Below are 20,596 nucleotides of genomic sequence, written 5' to 3'. Positions count from 1 at the left end.
GATGTTTTACTGGGTCAGCTCTCTTGGGTGAATGCATTCTCTCCTGGCTTCATCCTCTGTTCAGTGGAGATGTGGTGAATGCTGTCTCCTGAGTGGAATCCAGTTCTGTGGCTGTGTGTGTACCCCTCGCGACCCTGTCTGGAGTTTTCCAGTATCAGTAACATCCTTTTCTTTCCCAGTTTGTTCCATGGGGTTGGTAATGTTCCCCAGTCAAACCAGGAGGCTGCAAACTCTGCTGTCGCGTGGGGATCGTTCCTTCAGCCCAGCTCCCCCTGCCCCTGGGGACAGTCACACCCGTGTTGGCCCAGCGTCCCCTCAGCACATTGGGTAACTGAGTGCCAGACTCAAGAAGCCTGGACTGATCCTAGTTTTGATTCAGTCACGGGAACGCTGGTTGGATCTCACATGGGACTGGAAGAAAGTGATGCTGGTTCTTGCTAGGGGCGCTGTCTTCCACCACTGCTGCCACTGCCTTCTCTCCAAAGCTTTAGCAGAGGCATGGAGGGAGTTTTTTGAGAGCTCGGACCTGCCCCAGGGGTTTCAGTGTGGCTCTGCTGGGTGCTTTGCCATTGACAGCAGCAACTCTGTGAGACCTGCACCTTCTGGGCAGGAAAGGGACCCACCATCACGCTTGAGGAGCTTTTTGGTTGCAGTGTCCAAGCAAAATGAGATTGAGCTGTCGGTGGCCGGGTGAGTGATGGTGACTGTGATGTTGAGCTGTTGGGGACCGCTCTCTCTGCCACTGCTGGCAAGAATCAATCCCGTTGCCTGTCAGGATCTCATTTTGTACTCTTCAGACCAGTTCTCCTGTGTCCGTCAGTCTTTTGGGTGCTGCAAGAATGGAGGTGAGGAAGATGTTCTCCGTGTGCAGGAGAAGTAGGAGGGTCCATCATCTCCACCCACTATTAATGGCAGCTGGTTATGCCCCCTCATGCATCACATGAAGCAGAGTCTCCCAATTCCTCTGTCCCCTGCGTAGCCCGTCCAGAGAAGGAAGGACGCCTGGGACCGTGTTGCTCTTTCATTACATTTATATTAAGGTGTTCTGCAAAGCCATATGATTCCTCTGGATATGGAGCGGGAGAGAGTCTGCAGCTGAAGTTTGAATGAAGATTGACATCACCCAGTGGGCAGAGAATCTCTGCGAGAGATGGAATAACAAGAGCAACCTGAGAACACGGTGCTTCCTTCTGAAGTGAAATATCCAGGATGGTGTTTCCTGCATTTTGGCTTGCACGGGCTGGACACCAGGGCCCTGGGTACAGGATCTGGCTCATGCAATAGAACGCCAGCACCTCAGGGTGACAGCAGAGAATGCGCGTCCTGGGCTGCCGGAGGGGCCGGGAGCCGGGAGTGACACGGGGATGCTGCTGGAGATGCTGCTGGAGATGCATCAGCCCTTCTACGTGTCTACAGGCACACAGAGATATGTGTGTGTGTGTACAGACAGACTCTCTGCATATGTCTACATGTATTTTTATTTTCATAGATACGTATAATTTGAGAAAAAATCTTAATGCTTATCATTTATTCCCTTTTGCCACCTTCGAGCTTTTTCCCTGGGATCTGAGCATCTGTATAGACTCTGTATAGACCTCTCGACTGGGTCCCCAGGCAGTGCTGGATTTGCAGGGTGCTCGGTGGGGAGCAGTGGAGGTGGGGGGGTGGGTTTACCTCTCTGACTCATGCATTCTGAAACCTGGGTGCATCTTGCTGCAGCTTGCTTCCCTCCTATCAGAAGACTAAGATCTCTGTTGTAAACCTCTTCTAAGACCGTAGCAAAAATCCAGCGGTCCAATGGTTTTCAAATTTTTATTTATTTTGGTTTTGAAATGACTTGCAGGCTCCTTGCAGGGATTCTACTGTGACCTCCCAGATGCAGCCCAGAAAACCATCTGCATCCTGGGCTGTTCAGCCTGGAGAAGAGAAGGCTCCAGGGAGACCTCAGAGCAACTTCCAGTCCTGAAAGGGGCTCCAGGAAAGCTGGGGAGGGGCTCAGCTGGATCAGTGAGTGCAGGGATAGGATGAGGGGGAAAGTTTTCAGCTGAAAGAGGGGAGATTGAGGTGAGATCTCAGGAAGAAATGTTTTGCTGTGAGGGTGGGGAGGCCCTGGCCCAGGTTGCCCAGAGCAGGGTTGGCTGCCCCATCCCTGGAGGTGTTCAAGGCCAGGTTGGATGGGGCTTGGAGCAACTGGATCCAGTGGGAGGTGTCCCTGCCTATGGTGGGGATTGCAACTGGATGGGCTTTGAGGTCCCTTCCAACCCAAACCATTCTATGATTCTATGTGTAGAATTAAATTGTGCAGAAGAGAGTTGCTGAATATTTGGGGCTGATGTCCCATACACCCAGTGTCTGCTCAGGGTTGTAACCCTTGGGACAGTGGAATAGCATTGCTCTCAATCTGTATTTGCACGGGTGGCTCCCTGCAAAGAGCAGGCAGCCCAGCTGGGAAGTTGCTTTCTTGGCAGAGATGGATGCGGAAGGTCTGTGTGTGAAGTGCAAAGATTTTGAGCGTTCATTGCTCTGCTTTAATCGTTCATATATTCCTACAGCTTCAGGCCACTGTCTGGCCCATGCCCATCTGTCTAGAGCCCCGTAACCCGGGGCCAGAGGGATATGGATACCCTGGGTTTAAAGGCTTGGAGAGATCTGTTCTCCCTGAGCATACCCGTTGGAAAACGGTTGTTCCTGTGGACCACCATCCGTGCTCGTATTTTATGCATCATTTCAGCTGGTTCCAGCCTCCAGTGATGAGGTCATACACCACTCTTCCCTGCTGAATTAAGGAAAGGCAGTGTTTTCTCCCCAGGAAGATGATAATACGCTGCAATCAAATCATCTCTTAAGCCTTCCTTTTGGCATCAGAAACAGATTGAAGTTATTTGGTCTCGGAAAGACAGAAACTATCTTTTCCCAGTCTCAAACCATTTCAGTGTCTCTTGTTTGAACTCCCTCCAGCTTTTCTTATCACCTTTTAATAACAGTGCTCAGTCCATCCACAGCTCTGGGACTGGCTTCCCCACGGCTTCATACGGGGAGAAAATCACCTCCTTACTGGCTCTTCAGCATGTTTATCTGAAAATTGCAGTAGTCCTTTAGGTCAGAGCATGACTCTGTGGCTGCAGCGTAACTGGGCTGCTGGCATCAACTGAGGGTGTGGATGCTGTTCGTGGGCACAGGCGTGTTCCTGGACACATTTGACTGATGGAGCAAGGGATTTGCCGGTGTCAGTGTCCCTTTCACAGTCCACCCCTTCATGGGTCAGCTGTAATGTTTAGAAGCAGTGACGTCAAATGTTAAATGCTAAATTCTAGAGTATTAATAACTCATAGAATCATAGAATCACTGAGTGCTTTTGGTTAGAATGGACTTTAAAGCCCATCCAGTTCCACCCCCTGCCATGGGGGGCAACCTCCCGCTGGACCAGGCTTCTCAAAGCCCCATCCAGCCTGGCCTTCAACACCTCCAGGGATGGGGCAGCCCATCTGTGCCACATCAGTAGTTTCAGGAGACACCTTTGTCAGGAGCAGCTCCCATTCAGGACAGCACTTTGCTGTGCAGCACATGGCCCGTGGCTTGCTGTATGCCGTGTCCTGGTGATTTGGTTTGTATTGGAACATAACGCGAGCAAAGCTGGGTGCCATCGGAAGGTCTCTTACATTCTTACCCAATTGATAGTCCCCTTAGAAAGCCATATCCTGAATCTCACTGCTAGTTGTATGAGCTTTTAATTCCACATCACTTGGCACCTGCATTGATTTTTATGTTGTTTTGTGTGGGAGTGGCAAGTGTGTGTTGCCGTAGCCTCTATAACTGTGGCCTTTGACCCTCGCATTAGCTGCAGAGCTGCCTTTCTCTGACCACTTCACCTTCTGCCTGAATTACCCCAACGCTCACACCGTGTGGCTGACGGGGTTGGCCAGTGCTGCTGGAACGTTTTCAGGCTTCCCTGGGGAGCTGTTCCAGTGCTCCACCACCCTCTGGGGGAAGAACCTTCTCCTAATGTCCAACCTAACCCTCCCCGGCACATCTTCCTGCCATTCCCTTGGGTCCCTTGGACCTGCTGCTGGGAATCCTACTGGATTGGGTTTGGTCTCCCTTCCCCGTCCTCATCAAAGAAGGGATGTCACTCCCTTCCACCCCCATGGCTTTTGCTGACTTGATCACTGTTTTGCATTTCAAATATTCTTAATTTGATTTATTCACAATGAATCCCACCCTTTTCCAATTGCCAAACCTTTTGTTCTTGCATTCCTGGCTTTTGCCTTTCCTTCGACTGTGGAATGGGTGCTCAGCTACGTTGTGGATGGAGATTGATGAACCTGTTGGACATCCAATAATATTACCATAAAGACTGTCCAGCTTTCAGCGACGTTTTTTCTGTCTTAATTCATCATTTTCACTTGCAAAAGCCCAGTGGGAGCATGGGGCGACGATGTGTGAGGAGACTGGGAGGAGTGAGGAGGCAAGTCCAGGCTAATTCCCTCTGTTTGGGGCAATTCATTGTACATTTCATCCCATAATGAGAATGAAAAGATGAATATTAAAATATCTGGTGATGTGATTGACCCATTTTGAAATAGCAGCTCAGTGTTTGTGGAGGAGATTGTCCCATAATTATTGCAGAAGATTATTCTCTTCGTACAGCCATCCTTCAGGATTGTCCACTGGGCACTTTCACCTGCCCTTGCAGCACTGTGATTTCTCAACCAGCTCCATAACCAGTACCAGAAACTTGTGCAGGTGTTCAGTTTTCTAACATTTTAATTCATATTTTCACATTCTGTGATGTTCCAAGCAATGGGATTTCCTTCTCTTCCATTATCAGATGGTCTAATGACTCTTATCCATAAGTTCAGCCTGTTTTTCACTCCTGAGCTTCATCCAAAGCAGTGGGACCAGTAGGTTGAGGAGAGGATTCTGCCCTTCTTCCATGAGACCTCGTCTGGAGCCCTGTGTTCAGTTCTGGAGTCCTCAGCACAGGAAGGGCATGGAGCTGTTGGAGTGAGCGCAGAGGAGGCCATGGAGATGATCCAGGGACTGGAGCACCTCCTGTATGAGGACAGGCTGAGAGGGCTGGGGTGGTTCAGCCTGGAGAAGAGAAGGCTTCAGGGAGACCTCAGAGCAGCTTCCAGTCCTGAAAGGGGCTCCAGGAAAGATGGGGAGGGGCTCTTGATCAAGGAGTGCAGGGATAGGATGTGGGGGAGTGGTTTTGATCATAAAGAGGGGAGATTGAGATGAGACCATAGGAAGAAATGTTTTGCTGTGAGAGTAGAGAGACCCTGGCCCAGGTTGCCCAGAGCAGAGGTGGCTGCCCCATCCCTGGAGGTGTTCAAGGCCAGGTTGGATGGGGCTTGGAGCAACTGGATCCAGTGGGAGGTGTCGGGGGTGGAACTGGATGGGCTTTGAGGTCCCTTACAACCCAAACCATTCCATGGTTTTATCATTGTGTTACTTCTGCTTTAAAGGGTTTTCAAACACTTTTGGCTGCTCCCAGTGTTTACATGACTGTATGTCTGTCACAATCTTTAAAAGTCTCTTTCTGGGTCCTCCCAGCTGTTGCTGTATAGTTCTTCTGATTCATGCAAAGACTGTGCACGTGATTGTTTTATCTTTGCATTGCATGTTGGAATATTTTTCTAACCAGTCTTAAAAGCAGGGAGCCCATAATGAGTGGTGGGATGGAGTGGTTGGGAGAGGAGACACACTCTTGACTTGGTTTTCCTGTTTGTCAGGCTCAAACTCGTTCTGCTTTTTGCCATCCCAGCATTCATGGATGTTCCTTTACAGCTTTGAAGTATCCAGTTTCCTTCCTTCTCCTAGGGGGTTTTGAACATTTATTTATTTAGATTGAATTTCCAACTTTCTCTCTTTCCAAGAAGAACACACATGCTATTTCCATCACCTGTTTCTAAAGGCACTGGACCCCTCCCTTCTTCCCTCTGCCTTTCCCCATCCGTTGTGCTTTCTCCATGATCTTTGGTACCGGAATTTGTCCATAACATAGCAGTCTCCCTCAAGTCATTATTCTTGCTGTGATCCGTTTGGTCGTCACCCTGTCTGTTAAATAAGGCCTTAGGGAAACCACGGGATGAGAGCTGGATTGCTCAGAACGGTTAATAGTGAGGACTTGACGGGGGATTAACCCATGGAGAAGTGTGGAAGGACAGGGAGCGCTCCAAATGGACAATGTCAGGAGCACGTGGCGTTCCCTGTGTGCGTACGGACGAGTCGTGGTGCAATATTCAATCCTGGGACTGCTGGAGTTGTGCTCCTGGCCTGCTAGGAACCAGCTGAAGTTCTGTGCTCTTGTTCAGTGGCTCAGTCTGTGTGTGACTGCCACTGCTTGTTGTGGTGATTAACATTATCTTCGTTACCTGCGAATGGTTTTATTACTGTTTTCTGGTTGAATTTTGACAGACACACATACCTACCCTTACGCATTTAAAATAAATAACATTAAAAGAAAGTACCTTTAATGGTGTCCTAGTGATGAGAACGCGAGTGCTTAACAGTGAGAATTCATGGTTTCTCCTCTTTTTTCCCCCATTCAGGGAGTGTTTGAAGAGGAGCCCGCGGAGCCCAAAAGCGGAGGGCTCTGACTCGGTGACATCTCAGTCCTCACCCAGTGAGGAGGCTGGAATGATGACTGAGGTGAAAGTGAAAACAGAAGTACCAGATGACTACATCGAAGAGGTGATCTGGCAGGATGACACCAAAGATTCCAAGAAGAACATAAAAGATGGGCCAGGAGACGTTCCTGCGGAGATCTGCGTGGTCATAGGTGGGGTCCGCAACCAGCAGACACTCGGTAAGCTGTGGGATAATGTGCCCCATCAGTTACTTCCCTGAGTGTTGGGGAGGATAAGAAAGCTCCAGAGAGCTGTTCTGGAAGTGTGGCTCTGCCAGAGGGCCCAGAGCCAAGGTGCACATCAATCTCAGGGCCTTGGCTCAGGATTATTGACCTTCTTTAACTTTTGATATTTATTTACATCTTGTCACCCCTAAAGACTCAACCAAGGTTGGGTTAACTGTAAGGGAAAGATTATCTTCTTCTTTTGAGGTGTTAAATGCCTTGTCCATCAGCCATGTGCAGAATTCACGGAGCTCCCAAGGCTGGTGGTAGGTGTCTGGGGCGTGGATGAGGAGGGGATCGGGAGGAGAGCCTGACAAGAAGCTGAAAAGCTTTGAGGAGACTGACTGCTTTCTGTCAATAATTGGATTTAGCTCAAAACCAGATTTTACAGGTTGCTGCTTGTTTTTCTGATCACTAGTAACGTGGCAGGAATAATTTTGCCTCTTGGCTGGCTGTGATGTGCCAGTTCCAGAACAGTGCTTCCTATCCCACCCCATCTGCACCTGGGATGAGAAGCAGCTTTTTTTCTCTTTCTATGAACATCAGACTGTCCCCTCCTCCTGCTCTGGGGAGAGAGCTTTCTGCAGGATCCTGGAGAGGCATCATTCATGCTAACAGGACTTCTCTTGGCTCCAACATGGAGCAGGTCCAAGCAGAGACTTTTTCAAGCCAAAGGAATTGCTGATATAAAGAAAGAGCAGTTGGACCATGTTTCTTTTCAGGGACTTGGGAAAAAAAGCTAATTTGAGCTGCCCAGAGTTGCTGTTGGGGTTTGTTTGTCTTGCAGGGGGAGAGAACAGAAGTACTGATGTTAGGTTGTGTGGTTAGATTGTGCTTGGTCATTGCCCTTGCTGCTGGAAAGAAACCCTGGAGGGTGTCGTTAGTGCCTCTGTTGGGTGCATTATTGGCCTTCCTATCTTCCTTTCCTCAGAAGGACAGCTGCTTAGAGCGGCAGGGTTGGAGGTCACTGCTGTTTATGCAGGGTCAAAACATCTAGGGAAAGCCTAAGAAGTCCGTAACTCTTCCCAACTTAAAGATCTTACCATTTAGAGGAAGTATTTTGTGTGTACTCAGAGCTTTTGTGCCCCCACAGCTCTTGAGAGGTTGGCTGCTCCCTGGGCAACCCTGAGTCACAGATGTGTCCTTGGCACCCTGGGAGGGATGGGTGGAGAGGTGACTGGTGATGGGAGGCAACAGAAGCTTCTCCTTCAGCTGTGGTCACGAAGTGAAAGCGTCTGCAGGTCAGGACTGTCACGTAGGATCCTGTTCTGGGCTGCATGCTGGGCAGCAACAGCTGCTCTGTAGGCGATGTCCCCTGAGCTGCCCATCTCGTTGTGCCAAGTGGGGAATGGGCTTTTGCTGTTGACTAACCCAGACGTACACTCCCATGTGGTACCTCCTGAGGAACCTGAGGCAACTGGCAGTTGGTGGCCAGTTCCTTTGTGAGGAGAGCCCCGTGAGTGCCTCCTTCATCCATCATTCCCATAACTCATGTTCGTTGGGGAGGTGTTGATCTTTGTTGTTTGTTCCCCCAATGCTGTGCGCTGTGTGGGGCAGCTGTGGTGCTCAGGTATCAGTTCCTTGCGGTTTCTCTAGCTGTCTCCCAGTTAATTCTGCTGGTCCCCTCCGTGGCCTCACAGAAACCACAGGTGGACACGGTTTCCATCGCTGCAGACGTCGGTGCAGCTCGCACAAGGACCATCCTGTGCCTGCTGCTCAGCTGGCAATTTTGGCTGCTGCTCTGGAGCAGCCCAAGTGTGCGAGCAGCCGAAGATACTGGTACCTCCTTCTTCCGGAGCAAAGGCTCCGTGCTTTTCGCAGCTGCTCACCAGGAGATTTCCTCCTTGAAGACTTTCTAATGTGGTCTGGTAGCCCGGCATCTCAATCACTTCAGCTGTGTGGAAAGGTAAAGCTTTGATAGGGTTTTATTTGCCTTCATCGGGGAGGCTGAGGTTGGAGATATTGAAAATTGCTTTTATAGCAATTCATGATGTGGGATAAAGTGGTGAATCGGGAGTGAACGAAGCCTTCTCCTTCGCGTGGCGACGCCAACCTGCGTCCTGTCTCCGTGGGGTCAGTTCAGTGGGGTGTGTTGTCTTCGCCGGGGCCACAGGCTTCAGGACATACACAGCTCCAAGCAACAGACAGTGTTCCTGCAGGCTCGGCACGGGGACTTGGCTGAGAGGCACATGAGAAGATTTATGCCCCTTTTCTGAGTCAGATGTCTCCTCTAGGAGTGTGCCGTGTTTGTATTTTTAGTTATTACTTGGGGCAATTTAAAACAGGGATTCCCAGCTCTGTCACTGCTGTTCACTTGTAGTTTTTTCATCAGTGCTGCCTCATGTTCCGTTACACGTTCCCGTGTCTCTCCCCGCACTTTGGACCACTTCAGGTCCTGTTTCTGTCCGGAGCAGCTTAAGCCCCTCAGTGGTTGGAAGCAGACGTGGTGGAGCTGGATGGGCGGTGTCAGTGCTGCACCCCTCAGCTGAAGAGCCAGTGCAGATGTTTGTGGGTTTGGACCATTTCCCTTCCATCTGCCTTTCCACAGAAGTCTTAACAAGCCCCACAGGGTTCGCCTTTGGGCATCCCAAGCAGACAAAGCCAGCGGAGAAGTTGGCTTTGACCCAGGGTCTGGCAGCAGATGGATAAGTGTGGCTGCTGACCCTGTGCTCCTCCTTGTCCCCGTCTCCTCACCGTGGGTGCTGTGTTTCTTGCCCCCCACAGCTCCAAGGTGCATTTTGTCCCATTCTTCGCTTCTTTTCTCTTGTTGGCTTCACTTGCTGGCTGTGGGCCAGGGCTGTTTGCAGAGCTCCCCCATACCAACAGTTTTCAGGGCAGGGCTATTGGGCAGCAGAGCTCCCCGGGAAGCTGCCTAGAAAGGAGAGGAAAAGACAATGGCCCGTGGGTTATAAACCAAAGAGGAAGGGGGAGAGGCTGCTGGCTGATGTGGATCACTCTCTGATGCTGAGATTGCCATCAGGATGGTGTTTGTGTTTTGGAGCACTGCATTATCTCTGAGTTGATCAGGAGTTTTATACAGAACTATTTAAGCCCTCAATCTGGTCCATCTTTACGAGAAATGTTTTGGGAGGGTTTTTCAAGTAATGCTTTAAATCAGAAACATTTCTGAGACAAAGCGAAGAGCGAATCCTTCTACTTTGAGCCCACCAGTCTTGCATGCATGTAGTTGATTCATTCTGGGGTGCTGATGTCTTGGTTGCTGAGCTGCTCAGCACATGTAATTCAAGAGCACTTTGGATTCTCCCTCGTTATATCAAATAAAGCAGCTGAAGAAACTCTATGTGACCCCGACATCTTGTTACCAAGCCACAGGTTCGGAGGGACCTTGGTCATTTTTAATAGGCTTCAGCCATCATTATTCTTTGAAAATGCATCCACTTCAAGGGCTCTTTTCTGATTTTTTTTGCATGATTTAGATGGCAAAGCAGTGGAACGTGGCTCTCCCGTTGGATATACACGAAATCGATATTCAGGGACCTGGATTTTTGACCATGCGTTGAGATACACGTCTGGTATGTGATGAAAGGATGTGAAAGTCTAACTAGGGATCAGGGAGCAAGGGAAAGCTCTAGATGCAGTGGGTGTGTCGCCCACATTCCAGCCACGAGGCTCAATAAGAGCCTGGCAAAATCGAATGCTCCAACTAACCAACAGCCTTCCCATCTCCCCTCCTGCTCAACCAGCTTTAACCTGCATGGCACATCCTGATGTGGACGAAGTTCAGGATGAACCATGTCCATGGTGTCAGCATCCATGTTCTTTGTGGGGCCCTAACACGTAGCAATGTCTTTTTTTTTTAACCCCACTTCACCTTTCCTCCACCCTGTTAACACATGGATTGTGGCCAGTCACCTCTCCTTTCCCTCATATGAGGATTTGTGCCTCTGCTCCCCAAATCGTGGTGTGCTCTGGCTGTTGGGTTGCCTCTCAGTGCTTGCAGGACTCGGATCTGTAACCCTCCCTGAGACCCTCCACAACTTGCTGCGCTCCTGGGCAGGAGGTGGGCAGAGGTAGCTCCTTTGAAGAAGGTGACTTCAGCCTTCCTTGGGTTGGGCTTGGGACCCAGGTGCTTCCAGACATCCATCCAAAAGCACTGGCTGTGGGAGACACCTCCTGCCTTTGTTCAGGTGCAACACCTTGTGTGAGGGTTGCAGCACCATTCTGGGTTCGAGTTGAAGATGGGAGGCACTGGTTATTTCCTTCCTGAAGAACTTCTACGTAACCAAATGCATTTATGTGCCGTAGACCATCTCCAGAGAAAGGGAGAAATATAAGGAACATGGAAAGATAAATTCAACCTGGAGTCTCTTGCTGTTTTCCATCTGTTTTCCCTGTGCTCAGTGTGCGTCCAGTGTTCGGGGTGCGGGTGGGCTCAGTACCGTGTTGCTATTGGTGGAACGGAGGTTCTGCTGCTGCACTGGGTGAGTGGTTGGCAGGCTTCAGGGGATGGTGAGAGCACTCATCTTCTGGCAGTGCTGCTTTGGTGCTCTGGCTCGAGTAGCCTCCAGGAGAGAATTTTGGAGGTTGGATATAAATATCATCAGTCCTTTAGCATGGAAATTGGGGGCTGGTAGGTGCTGCTGACTTGGTGGTACCCAAGATTTCACCCAGAAAGCCTGTGTGGAGCAACCACGGGAGATGACTGTCCCATATATAGATCTATTTCTAAAATACAGCTGGCTGCGTTGAGGAAAAAGGCCGTTGAGCAGGTCAGGCATAGGCAGCTGACTATGATATCTGCATTTTAGAGTATTTTTTCCTTTGTGTGCCCTTGTGTATCAGACTGCAATGAATTGCTTCTTTCAGCAAGGGAATCCAGTGCTATTGCGAACTGGAAGAAGGGTTGCTTTCTTCCCAAGCTGTAAGCAATAGAAGATGGGAAGGGAAAGAAAGAACATGGCTATAGCGTGTTCAGACAACATGGTTGGTTTTGTTCCTGGGAAGAGCTTGCTCGTGAGCAGCACTAGGTGGGTGTTGCTAAAAGGTGATGTTGGGGAATATTTGTTTGGCCCTGTGTGTGAATGTTCTGTTCTTGTTTGTGGCTCATCCGTCTTTTACTGTTTTACATAGTCAGGAAAAGGTTGTTTCAGGTTGTGTGAGGAAGCATCTGTAGAAATCCAGAGAAGTGGTGGCTGCCCTGTCCCTGGAGGTGTTCAAGGCGAGGTTGGATGGGGCTTGGAACAACCAGATCAAGTGGGAGGTGTCCCTGCCCGTGGCAGGAGGTGGAACTTGGTGGGCTTTGAGGTCCCTTCCAACCCAAACCATTCCATGAGTCTGTGAAATGAAATGCTAGGTTCCCACAAATTCATATTCAGCCCTTCCTTCTCCCACCTCCTCTTCCAGCATGTGTGGCTCCTGCCCTACTGGGGAGCACAGGGAGGACCACAGTTCCTTAGCTTCTAAGAACACAATGTGTTTTGCGAGGGAGAGCTTGAAAGGTGAATTTATGGCCTGTTCACCAAGTTGGTGTGGAGGAAGGGAAGATGGAATCAAATCTAAATAACAAATCTAAGGCCATTTCTGTCTGCCAGTCTAATGAACAGAAGAGCTGAAATTCATTGCAATACTTCATCACTCCAGATGGTTCTCCCAGCTCAGTTTCTCTGGTTCCATTTGCAATGACTGTTTACAGATGTCCGTTTTCTGGAATTAGAGATGCAAATTGTGAAGAGAGACCACTGTGGTCATGTGCTTTTCCTTAAAAAGTTCAGCAGTTCTATTTGTATCTGGTTGGTTTCCTCTGGGTGGGTATTTACCAAATCTCTGTGGGTTTCTTGAGAAATCTGTACATTGTGCACATTTCTTGAGAAATTTTGAGAAATCCTTGCCTCAGGATAACAAATTGCTTTCTTTTTTCAGTCAAAAAGCTTTTTCCCTCCCATATTGTAGGAACTTACTGAAAAGTAATTCCAGGTTATTTCTGTCCATCAGGAAACATTAGTCATTATTATAAAATTATAAGTCAAGCTATTTTGAGACCGGCCCTTTCATGTTAGAAGAGTTATAAGGATACACTGAAAATGTGAGTTCAGGGGAATATGCCAAGGAATCTGAAATAAGGCTGAAAAAAAGAATGGAGTCTGGGATAGTGATTTCCTGCATTTATCTCCATGAATCTTGCAAAAATGACTTTGCTGCAAACCACATTCTTTTGTCCCCAGTTTATGGGTAAGTGTCTGGCGAGGCTGTTTTTCCTGGTCTAATATGGTGATGTGTGCTTTTCTGTCTTGTTTTTCAGGGTCGTATGAGTGTGGAATATGTGGGAAGAAATACAAGTATTACAACTGTTTCCAGACCCACGTGCGGGCGCATAGAGGTATCTCACTCAGCTCAAATCTTTGGGAATCCTGGGGTAACATTTAGGTTCAGGGGCTGTGGTTGGGAAGGTCTTGAAGATTGCACTTCTGCTTCTCTGTTCATCATTTACTGTGAGAATGGCAAGGCCCTGGCCCTGGTTGCCCAGAGCAGGGGGAGCTCCCCCATCCCTGGAGGTGTTTAAGGCCAGGTTGGATGGGGCTTGGAGCCCCTGATCCAGTGGGAGGTGTCCCTGCCCATGACAGGGGGTGGGACTGGATGGGCTTTGTGGTTCCTTTCAACCATTCTGTGATTCTGTAATCAGTAACGCTGCTTTTGGGTGGCCCGTTCATGGGATGCATTTGGGGGCTGGCAAAGCTCTGAGGCTGTAATCCAGCACTCTCTCTCCTGAGTCTGGGAGCAGCCCTTGTTCTCGGTGCAGTGCTTGCTGCGCGGGGCTCTCGGGGGCATTGCCGGCTGTTGGGAGGGCTGTAAATCAGGAAATTTCTCCTGGCAGATAGGACGTGCCAGCAGGGCAGAGCTCATCCCATGAGGTGCCCCACGGTCCTGCCCAGCTTCGGGGTTTAGTCCATCCCTATTAAGTCAGGACAGGAGGACATCAAGTCAGATGTTGCTCTATTTTAATGTTAAGATCTAAATTGTACCTGAAGTGAGCCCCTGCTGGCAGCTGAGGTCACTTTCCAAACATGACGTTTGTGTCTTGTGCTTCATCAGGAGTGACTTTATTGGAATTCTCTGCAAGTCTGGCCAATTCAGTGTTGCTTAATTGCAGAACTGGCAAAGTTTTGCTTGGTGTTTTGTACAATTCATGTGGTTTGTTTAATCTGGAGAAATATCTGTCTGAAATAGCAGAACAAGAGGGATTTGATACGAGCTCAGGAACCTTCCAGTAGTTTGATTTGCGTTCACCTGAGCTGAGCACTGAGGTCTGTGTGCCAGACTGGTAGAACATCTGCTTCAGCTCCTCAGATGTAACCAGCAGAATCCATGCGTGTGGTCTTCAGTGAAATGATGGACTAGAACGTCTAAAGGAGCATAACTCCCAGCAAGAGTTTGAAAATCCAGGAATAATGACAGCTAACGCACTATTCAGTTCTAGATGTGTGCACTCTCAGTAATCAGCAGATGTGCAGCTGAAAAGTCAACACGCATCCTTCACTTCTTCGGGTTTCACCACCTTGTAACACATCCTTTAACCACATGGCTACATGTTTCCCGTGTGCTGTTCAGCATCGCAGAGCTGCTTCTGTACCCTTAAATACATGCAGAATTGTTGTCGATGCTGGTATTCCTTTCTCGATATCAGAATTCCTGAAAGTCCTATTGAGCTTCACTTTGCAGTTTAAGGAAAAAAAATCCATAAAGCAGCAGCGAGCTACAGATATTTGCTGACATGCCGAATGCTTTGCTGTTGCATCACAGCGCTGCAATCGTTTTGCAATAATAATTGCAGTGTTTAGATTTGAGACAAGGATTGCTTTTATTTTGGTTCTCTTCCCCAGGCATTACAGGATATTTAATTCAGCTGGAGTTTTAGGAGCTCTGAGAGGATGAGGTCACGTCCTGTGTGATCCAATCGATTTGTATTTATACATTAATTTCTATTTTGATCATGAAATCAAGCTGTGTATTACATGGTCTGGATGCATCGACACACATGTGTACAATCGATATCTATAGTTTTCTCATGAACTCAGTGCAGACATGATTTTACCTTTTGCTGCCAACACCTTTTTGGTGGGTAGTAATGGAAGATGGAGATGTTCAATATTTTGAATGTGGAAATTTATTAGTAATTTTCACATCAGTGGTGGAAAAGCACAATTTCTATATGGGAAACTGAGAGAATGTTGGTTTATGTTGCTATAAATTTATGCACGCAGCAGTAACGCTTAAAGTGCATCTGAATTGCCTTGAGACAACAAAAATCAAACTGGGATATTTATGCCTGTGCACTCCTCCACAAGAAATCAAATGAAAACTCAGTGCACCTCTGTGAATGTGATTCTCCCAGAAATGGAGCCTGAGCTGGCAGTTAAAGCCACCGGGAAAAGCACAGACGTGCAGAGAAGGAACATGTCATGGAATGTGCATGGAATCTGTAGTTAGGGAAAAAAGAAGGAAGGACATCCTTGACACTGGGACTGGGGGCACCTTCAAGGCACTTTGCCAGCAACACCAAGCTATGTGGTGAGGTCAACACGCTGGAGGGAAGGGATGCCATCCTGAGAGACCTCACAGGCTGGAGAGGTGGGACATTGTGAACCTCATGAAGTTCACCCGTCACTGGGGAGGGACATTTGGAAGAAATTCTTCTCAATAAGGGTGGTGAGGCCCTGGCCCAGGTTGCCCAGAGCAGTGGTGGCTGCCCCATCCCTGGAGGGGTTCAAGGCCAGGCTGGATGGGGCTTGGAGCAACCAGATACAGTGGGAGGTGTCCCTGCCCATGGCAGGGGGTGGAACTGGATGGGCTTTGAGGTCCTTTTCAACCCAAGCAATTCCATGGTTCTATGGTATTATCCAGTGAGAGTCCTACACAGAACTTTACCGGTAATGGAGCTTTGTAGGATTGCAGGACTGAAAGAAGTTTTTGTGGCAGATGCTTTTATTTCCACATGTCTGAGGTGTCATTTGAAGGAGTGGCTGGTGTTGCACCATCCTTACACCCAGAACTTGGTGGTTACATGCCCAGTGAGGCTGTGGTTCTGCACTGGACATGTTCTCCCTATGTATATTCCATCCATGTCTTGGATAAAACCCCAGAGCACTGCCCAGCCAGTTCTCCCATGTCTGCTTGTCCTTGAAACACTGAGAAGTGAGCTTCTTGGCCTATTATGTACTATTATTTGCTGCCAGAAGCTCAGATCCCAGATCTTTCAGTCAGTTTTTTTGTGGCTGGTTGAGCCAGGAGCCGTGCTGCAAGGGCAGGACCTGGAAGTCCCTCTTCACCTCATGCTTTTTCTGAGCATCAGCTGTCGTTTCCTCATGGTCTGGGCCACTCATCAATCACGTAATCAACCCAGCCTTAATCCTGGGTGAACTCACGAGCGCAGTATCAGTGTAGCCGGAGCAAACTCATGTCCCGTTTTCTCTGTCCAGGTATTTCTCCCAGGGCTTTTGGGGCATCCAAGCAGAAATACCTTGCCGAAGGATACGCACTCTCCCCTTGAATGGCCCTCACCTTTGGCTGTCTTATGTGCTTCCCGTGTCACTGATGGTCCTTGGCCAAGCTGTGGGTTAGTCCTGCGGATGGACAGAGCTAGCGATCTGCAAGGATCAACACATGAGACAGCAGATAGTGGTCGTGTTGATCTGGTTTGGACTTCAAGGCACAACAATTGAAAAGCCGTCTTGTCTGGCAAGTTCCACTGTCATCATTCAGTGGCACAACTTCTGTCCCCAGGACGGGACGTTTGCAGGTCCCAGCTTGTCATTGCTTTGACCTGGGTTATTTCTAAGCTGGTTTTTGTACCTCTTGGTGTCCAGTTTGGAGCTGTAGAAGGAGAGCCTGGGGCATGGAGTTCATGGCCAGCATGGGTGGGAAGTCTGTTCTTCTCTGCTCTTGCAGTCAATCCTTGTCTGTTGCTTCTTTTGCCCTGTGCTAAACTTAAATTTCTTCCAGTCCTCTGAGCTCTTCAGTTCCACATTAAAATTCTCACACTGGCAACATCGCGTAGTTCTTTGTAATGATCATTTAGGAGAGAAATTCCCTAGCTTTAGTTTTTCTGGTGGCACCTGCCTGCTCTCTGGATCTCCATGGCAGAGAAGTGGTGTTAGAGGTGACCTATGTTCTTTTTTTCTTGTCTGCCTTCAGGAATGGTAGGTTTCTTACTGAAAACAGGTCATTTTCTTAATAGTTTCTTGAGCCTTCCCTGTGGTGCTCAGCGTTGGCCCGAGAATTCCAGGCACTGATTGATCTCCTGGCAGTTTGCAGGTGTGGAGGGTTGAGGCAGCTTTTGTTCATGACGTGCTGCCTTGCAGGTGCAGGCTCCCTTTCTGCTGTGCTCAGAAAGCGGAGATGCAGGCACAGAAAACCCCATGAGAAGGATTCTGCAAAGAACTAGAAACGCAGGTAAGAAATACAGTCTGTACGTTTTATCAAGGAAGAAATGAAAGGGTTCCGTTCCCTCCCCTCGTCTCCCTGAAATGCACACATAAAAGGAGAAAGAAACCCAGCAAAACAAGTTATGTTGTGGAGCTGAAAGGCTCCTTTGTGAGCTGTTGTGCAGCCTGGCGGGATCGCTGCTCCGTCCTCCTGCAGAGCTGCTGGAGTTGGGCTGGGGCAGAAATTCCTGGTGGCGATGGAAGGCTCTGTCCCAGCAATTGGCACTGACGGACATTACAGTGTTGCCTACACACAAGCCAGGCTTTACAAATGTGCTGCTTACAGTGCTTTTTGTTCAGCTGCGTAGGGTTTTTCGAGTCATTCAAAGGTTTGGAGTCCCTTCAGGAGTTGGTCGGCTCAAAGGTTTGGGTTTGTACAATTCGGTCACCTTTAGGCAATACGGGGAGTAAAACATCTGCATGTTTTGAGTCAGGAAAATTACTACACTTTGAGATAACTCAAAAAAAAAAAAAGGCTGAAATGACTTTATTAAGCTTTCAAAAATTAAATTTAAAAACCTCAGTTCTGAGGCCAAGCAAAGGGAGATTTTTACCCACGGGAGAATTCTACAGAAAGCAAACGAAAGAGGGTGGCAAGGCTCCAGTTTAGCCAATGCAGGATTTATCGCTGCTGTTGTGATAGTTGATGGAAGTTCTCTGTGTCCAGATAAGCTTTTCTGGGCTACATGATGATTTTGCTCAAGTTGGTTTTCTTTATTTACATTATTTAGTTGCTGCAGTGCCTTCCCCTGAACCAACCAGCTCTCCATTACCTTCCTGCGTGGTTGTGCCAACCAAGGGGTTGAGCTGCCATCCTTGGAATAGATGTGGAATTATAGAATCGTTTGGTTGGAAAAGACCTTTGAGATCATTGAGTACAACCATGCCTACCCACTACTAAACCGGATCTCCAAGCACCTCATCCACCTGTCTTTTTGATCCCTTCCAGGAATGGGGACTCCACCACTGCCCTGGGCAGCCTCTGCCCAGGCTTGACAACCCTTTCAGTTAAGATTTTTTTCCTATATCCAATCTAAACCTCCCGTGGCACAACTTGTGGCCATTTCCTTTCATCCCACCACGTGCTTCTCAGGAGCAGAGCCCAGCACCCACCTCACCACAACCTCCTTTCCAGGAGCTGCAGAGCACGATGAGGTCTCCTCTGAGGTTCCCCTTCTCCAGGCTAAACAGCCCCAGGTCCCTCAGCTTCTCCCACAACCTCTGTTCTCCAGACCTTTCCTCAGCTCCAATCCCTTCTCTGGATGCTCTCCAGCCCTTCAATGTCTTTCTTGTAGTGAGGGGCCCAAAACCGAACCCAAGATTCAAAGTGCAGCCTCACCAGCACCGAGTGGAGGAGGGATGATCCCTTCCTGCTCCTGCTGATCACCCCACGGCTGATCCAAGCCAGGATGCTGTTGGCCTTCTTGGCCACGTGGGCCACTGCTGGCTCATGTTCAGCTGCTGTTGCCCAGCATCCCCAGGTGCTTTTCCACCAGGTGACTTTCCAGCTGTCCTTCCCCAGCCTGAAGCATCGCAGGGCGTTACCGTGGCCCAAGTGCAGGACCCGGAAAATGCCCAAGAGGAGATAGGTTTGTTCTTCCAGTGCAGTTTGTAGTTTAATAGTTTGTTCAAACATTTCTCAAAGCTTTTATGGTTTTAGATTAATATTTTTCAAGAATGAGTTTTGCTCAATTGCAAAAATATGAAAAGGAGGATCGGTCATTCAGATTGCAAACATGGAAAAATGCATTTTTCCAAAGTGCACATATTTGAATTCTGAGCTAAAGCAGTTCTGTGCCTGCAACTATTATGAGCTGAGAAGTTAGCAAAATACCCATTCCTGAGGAGAGAGGGTGTTTCTGAGCTAAAGAAGGTTTGGTTTCACTGGTATAATACTTTGCTATTGGAGGATCACAGGATCTGGGAGGTCCTTTCCCTTCGGTGCTTCATCCCCAGGACCCAGTTTTTGCTGTGTGCATCCCAACCTGCAGCAAATTTTTAGAGGAGATGCAGAAAGCTACTGGAGGAGCAGGAGTGAACTCGCCTGTTCCCAGCTTCCCTTCAGACCACCCTGCTTTCACTTTTGCAACTTTCTCAGAAGTGGGTCTTTTCTTTTAAAGCTGTATTTACTTGATCTCAGTCCAAAGGTGACTTTGACTGGGTTGGTAGGGGGTTTTCAATGGCTTTTTTTTTTTAATTCATGAAGACTTAGTCTGTCTTAGGACTAAGAGTAACAACATTTCTTAGCACGGTTCATCACTGGCTCCTCCTTAAACCTTTGGATGGTGCTTGAATTGTGTTAAGTTTGACTGCAGAACTCTAAAGCTGTTGAAATAACACGTTGAAAGAGTTGAGGTTGTCCAGCCTGGAGAAGAGAAGGCTCTGCAGAGACCTTAAAGCAGCTTCCAGTATGGTTTATTTAAGCTACTGTCTGTGAATGCCAGGGCAGCATTTGCAGAACTCATTGTGCCACCGCAAACAGCGATATCCCCAAGTGCCAGGTCAGTGTCAGGCAAGTCTCAACTGTGGAAAAATCCCGGGGTTTGCCTGCTGAGGTTTTACATGCGATACTGCAGGTTTCTGATCTGGCCCCCCAGTTTATGAAGTTGTCCCATTTTAATATCGCTGCCTGGAAAGTGGTCTAATTGGGCAACTTAATCAAGTAGAAATGTACAAATGCCCAAACCCACAAACGTTTCTTTTTATTATTTTTAAGAAAGAAGGAAAAAAAGTGCAAACAGTGTTTGTTACTTAAGGATGTGAATTTTAAACTCCCAAACTCTGTGGCATTCCGCAGCTGTGGTTTCCAGAGCGATGCAAGAACTATTCCAAGAGACACGTGGATTGTGTGGAAATGTAGTTCTGTTATTAGATAATGTGACATCCAGTATATGCAATTTAGGATGAATATGAAGCACTTCAAAATAGCTTGGAAATCCTAATTGTTTATGAACCCTGACTTGTAACACTGGGTTTTCTTTTCCAGCTTGCTACTTTGCCCATTGCATTAATTTAGAGCTTGAACATGACCTTTGCTGTGTTGAGTCCCATGTGTTACAGTGGAGGGAGGTTTTTTCCCATTCTTCTCACGTGTGCTTTCAGTAAGACCAGGACAGAATTCCTGGGGAGATTCTCCTGGCCCGTCTCTTGCAGAGGCTTTGCCAGTTGTTTATGGTGGGGAGGCACGGCAGCGGAGCAGGCTGGGCTCTCTCCTGTGGGAAGCTGAGCTGGGTCACTGCTCAGTTTGCTTTCTTGGGTTGACAGCACTTGCCCAGGAGTTAAATGTGTGAGTGATTTCAAC

General features: G+C 48.4%; 1 protein-coding gene across 14 annotated transcripts in view; it reads left to right on the top strand.

The window, feature by feature from the left end:
* ZNF618 (zinc finger protein 618) overlaps window positions 1-20,596 on the top strand; it is a 159,920-nt gene that overhangs the window by 79,803 nt on the left and 59,521 nt on the right. For 10 of the 14 annotated variants that reach the window (XM_069873050.1, XM_069873052.1, XM_069873048.1 and 7 more), the window contains exons 3-5: window positions 6,555-6,811; window positions 10,294-10,389; window positions 13,116-13,193. In XM_069873050.1, the coding sequence (XP_069729151.1) occupies window positions 6,555-6,811; window positions 10,294-10,389; window positions 13,116-13,193 (431 nt within the window). The remainder of the gene's footprint in view (window positions 1-6,554; window positions 6,812-10,293; window positions 10,390-13,115; window positions 13,194-20,596) is intronic. The other 4 variants (XM_069873057.1, XM_069873056.1, XM_069873053.1 and 1 more) reach the window with 1 other exon arrangement.

Source organism: Phaenicophaeus curvirostris, chromosome 20 (genome assembly GCF_032191515.1).
Source record: "Phaenicophaeus curvirostris isolate KB17595 chromosome 20, BPBGC_Pcur_1.0, whole genome shotgun sequence".
NCBI classification, from domain to species: domain Eukaryota; kingdom Metazoa; phylum Chordata; class Aves; order Cuculiformes; family Cuculidae; genus Phaenicophaeus; species Phaenicophaeus curvirostris.
The sequence above is the reverse complement of the archived record's forward strand: the minus strand, read 5'-3'. Positions and strand labels throughout refer to the sequence as shown.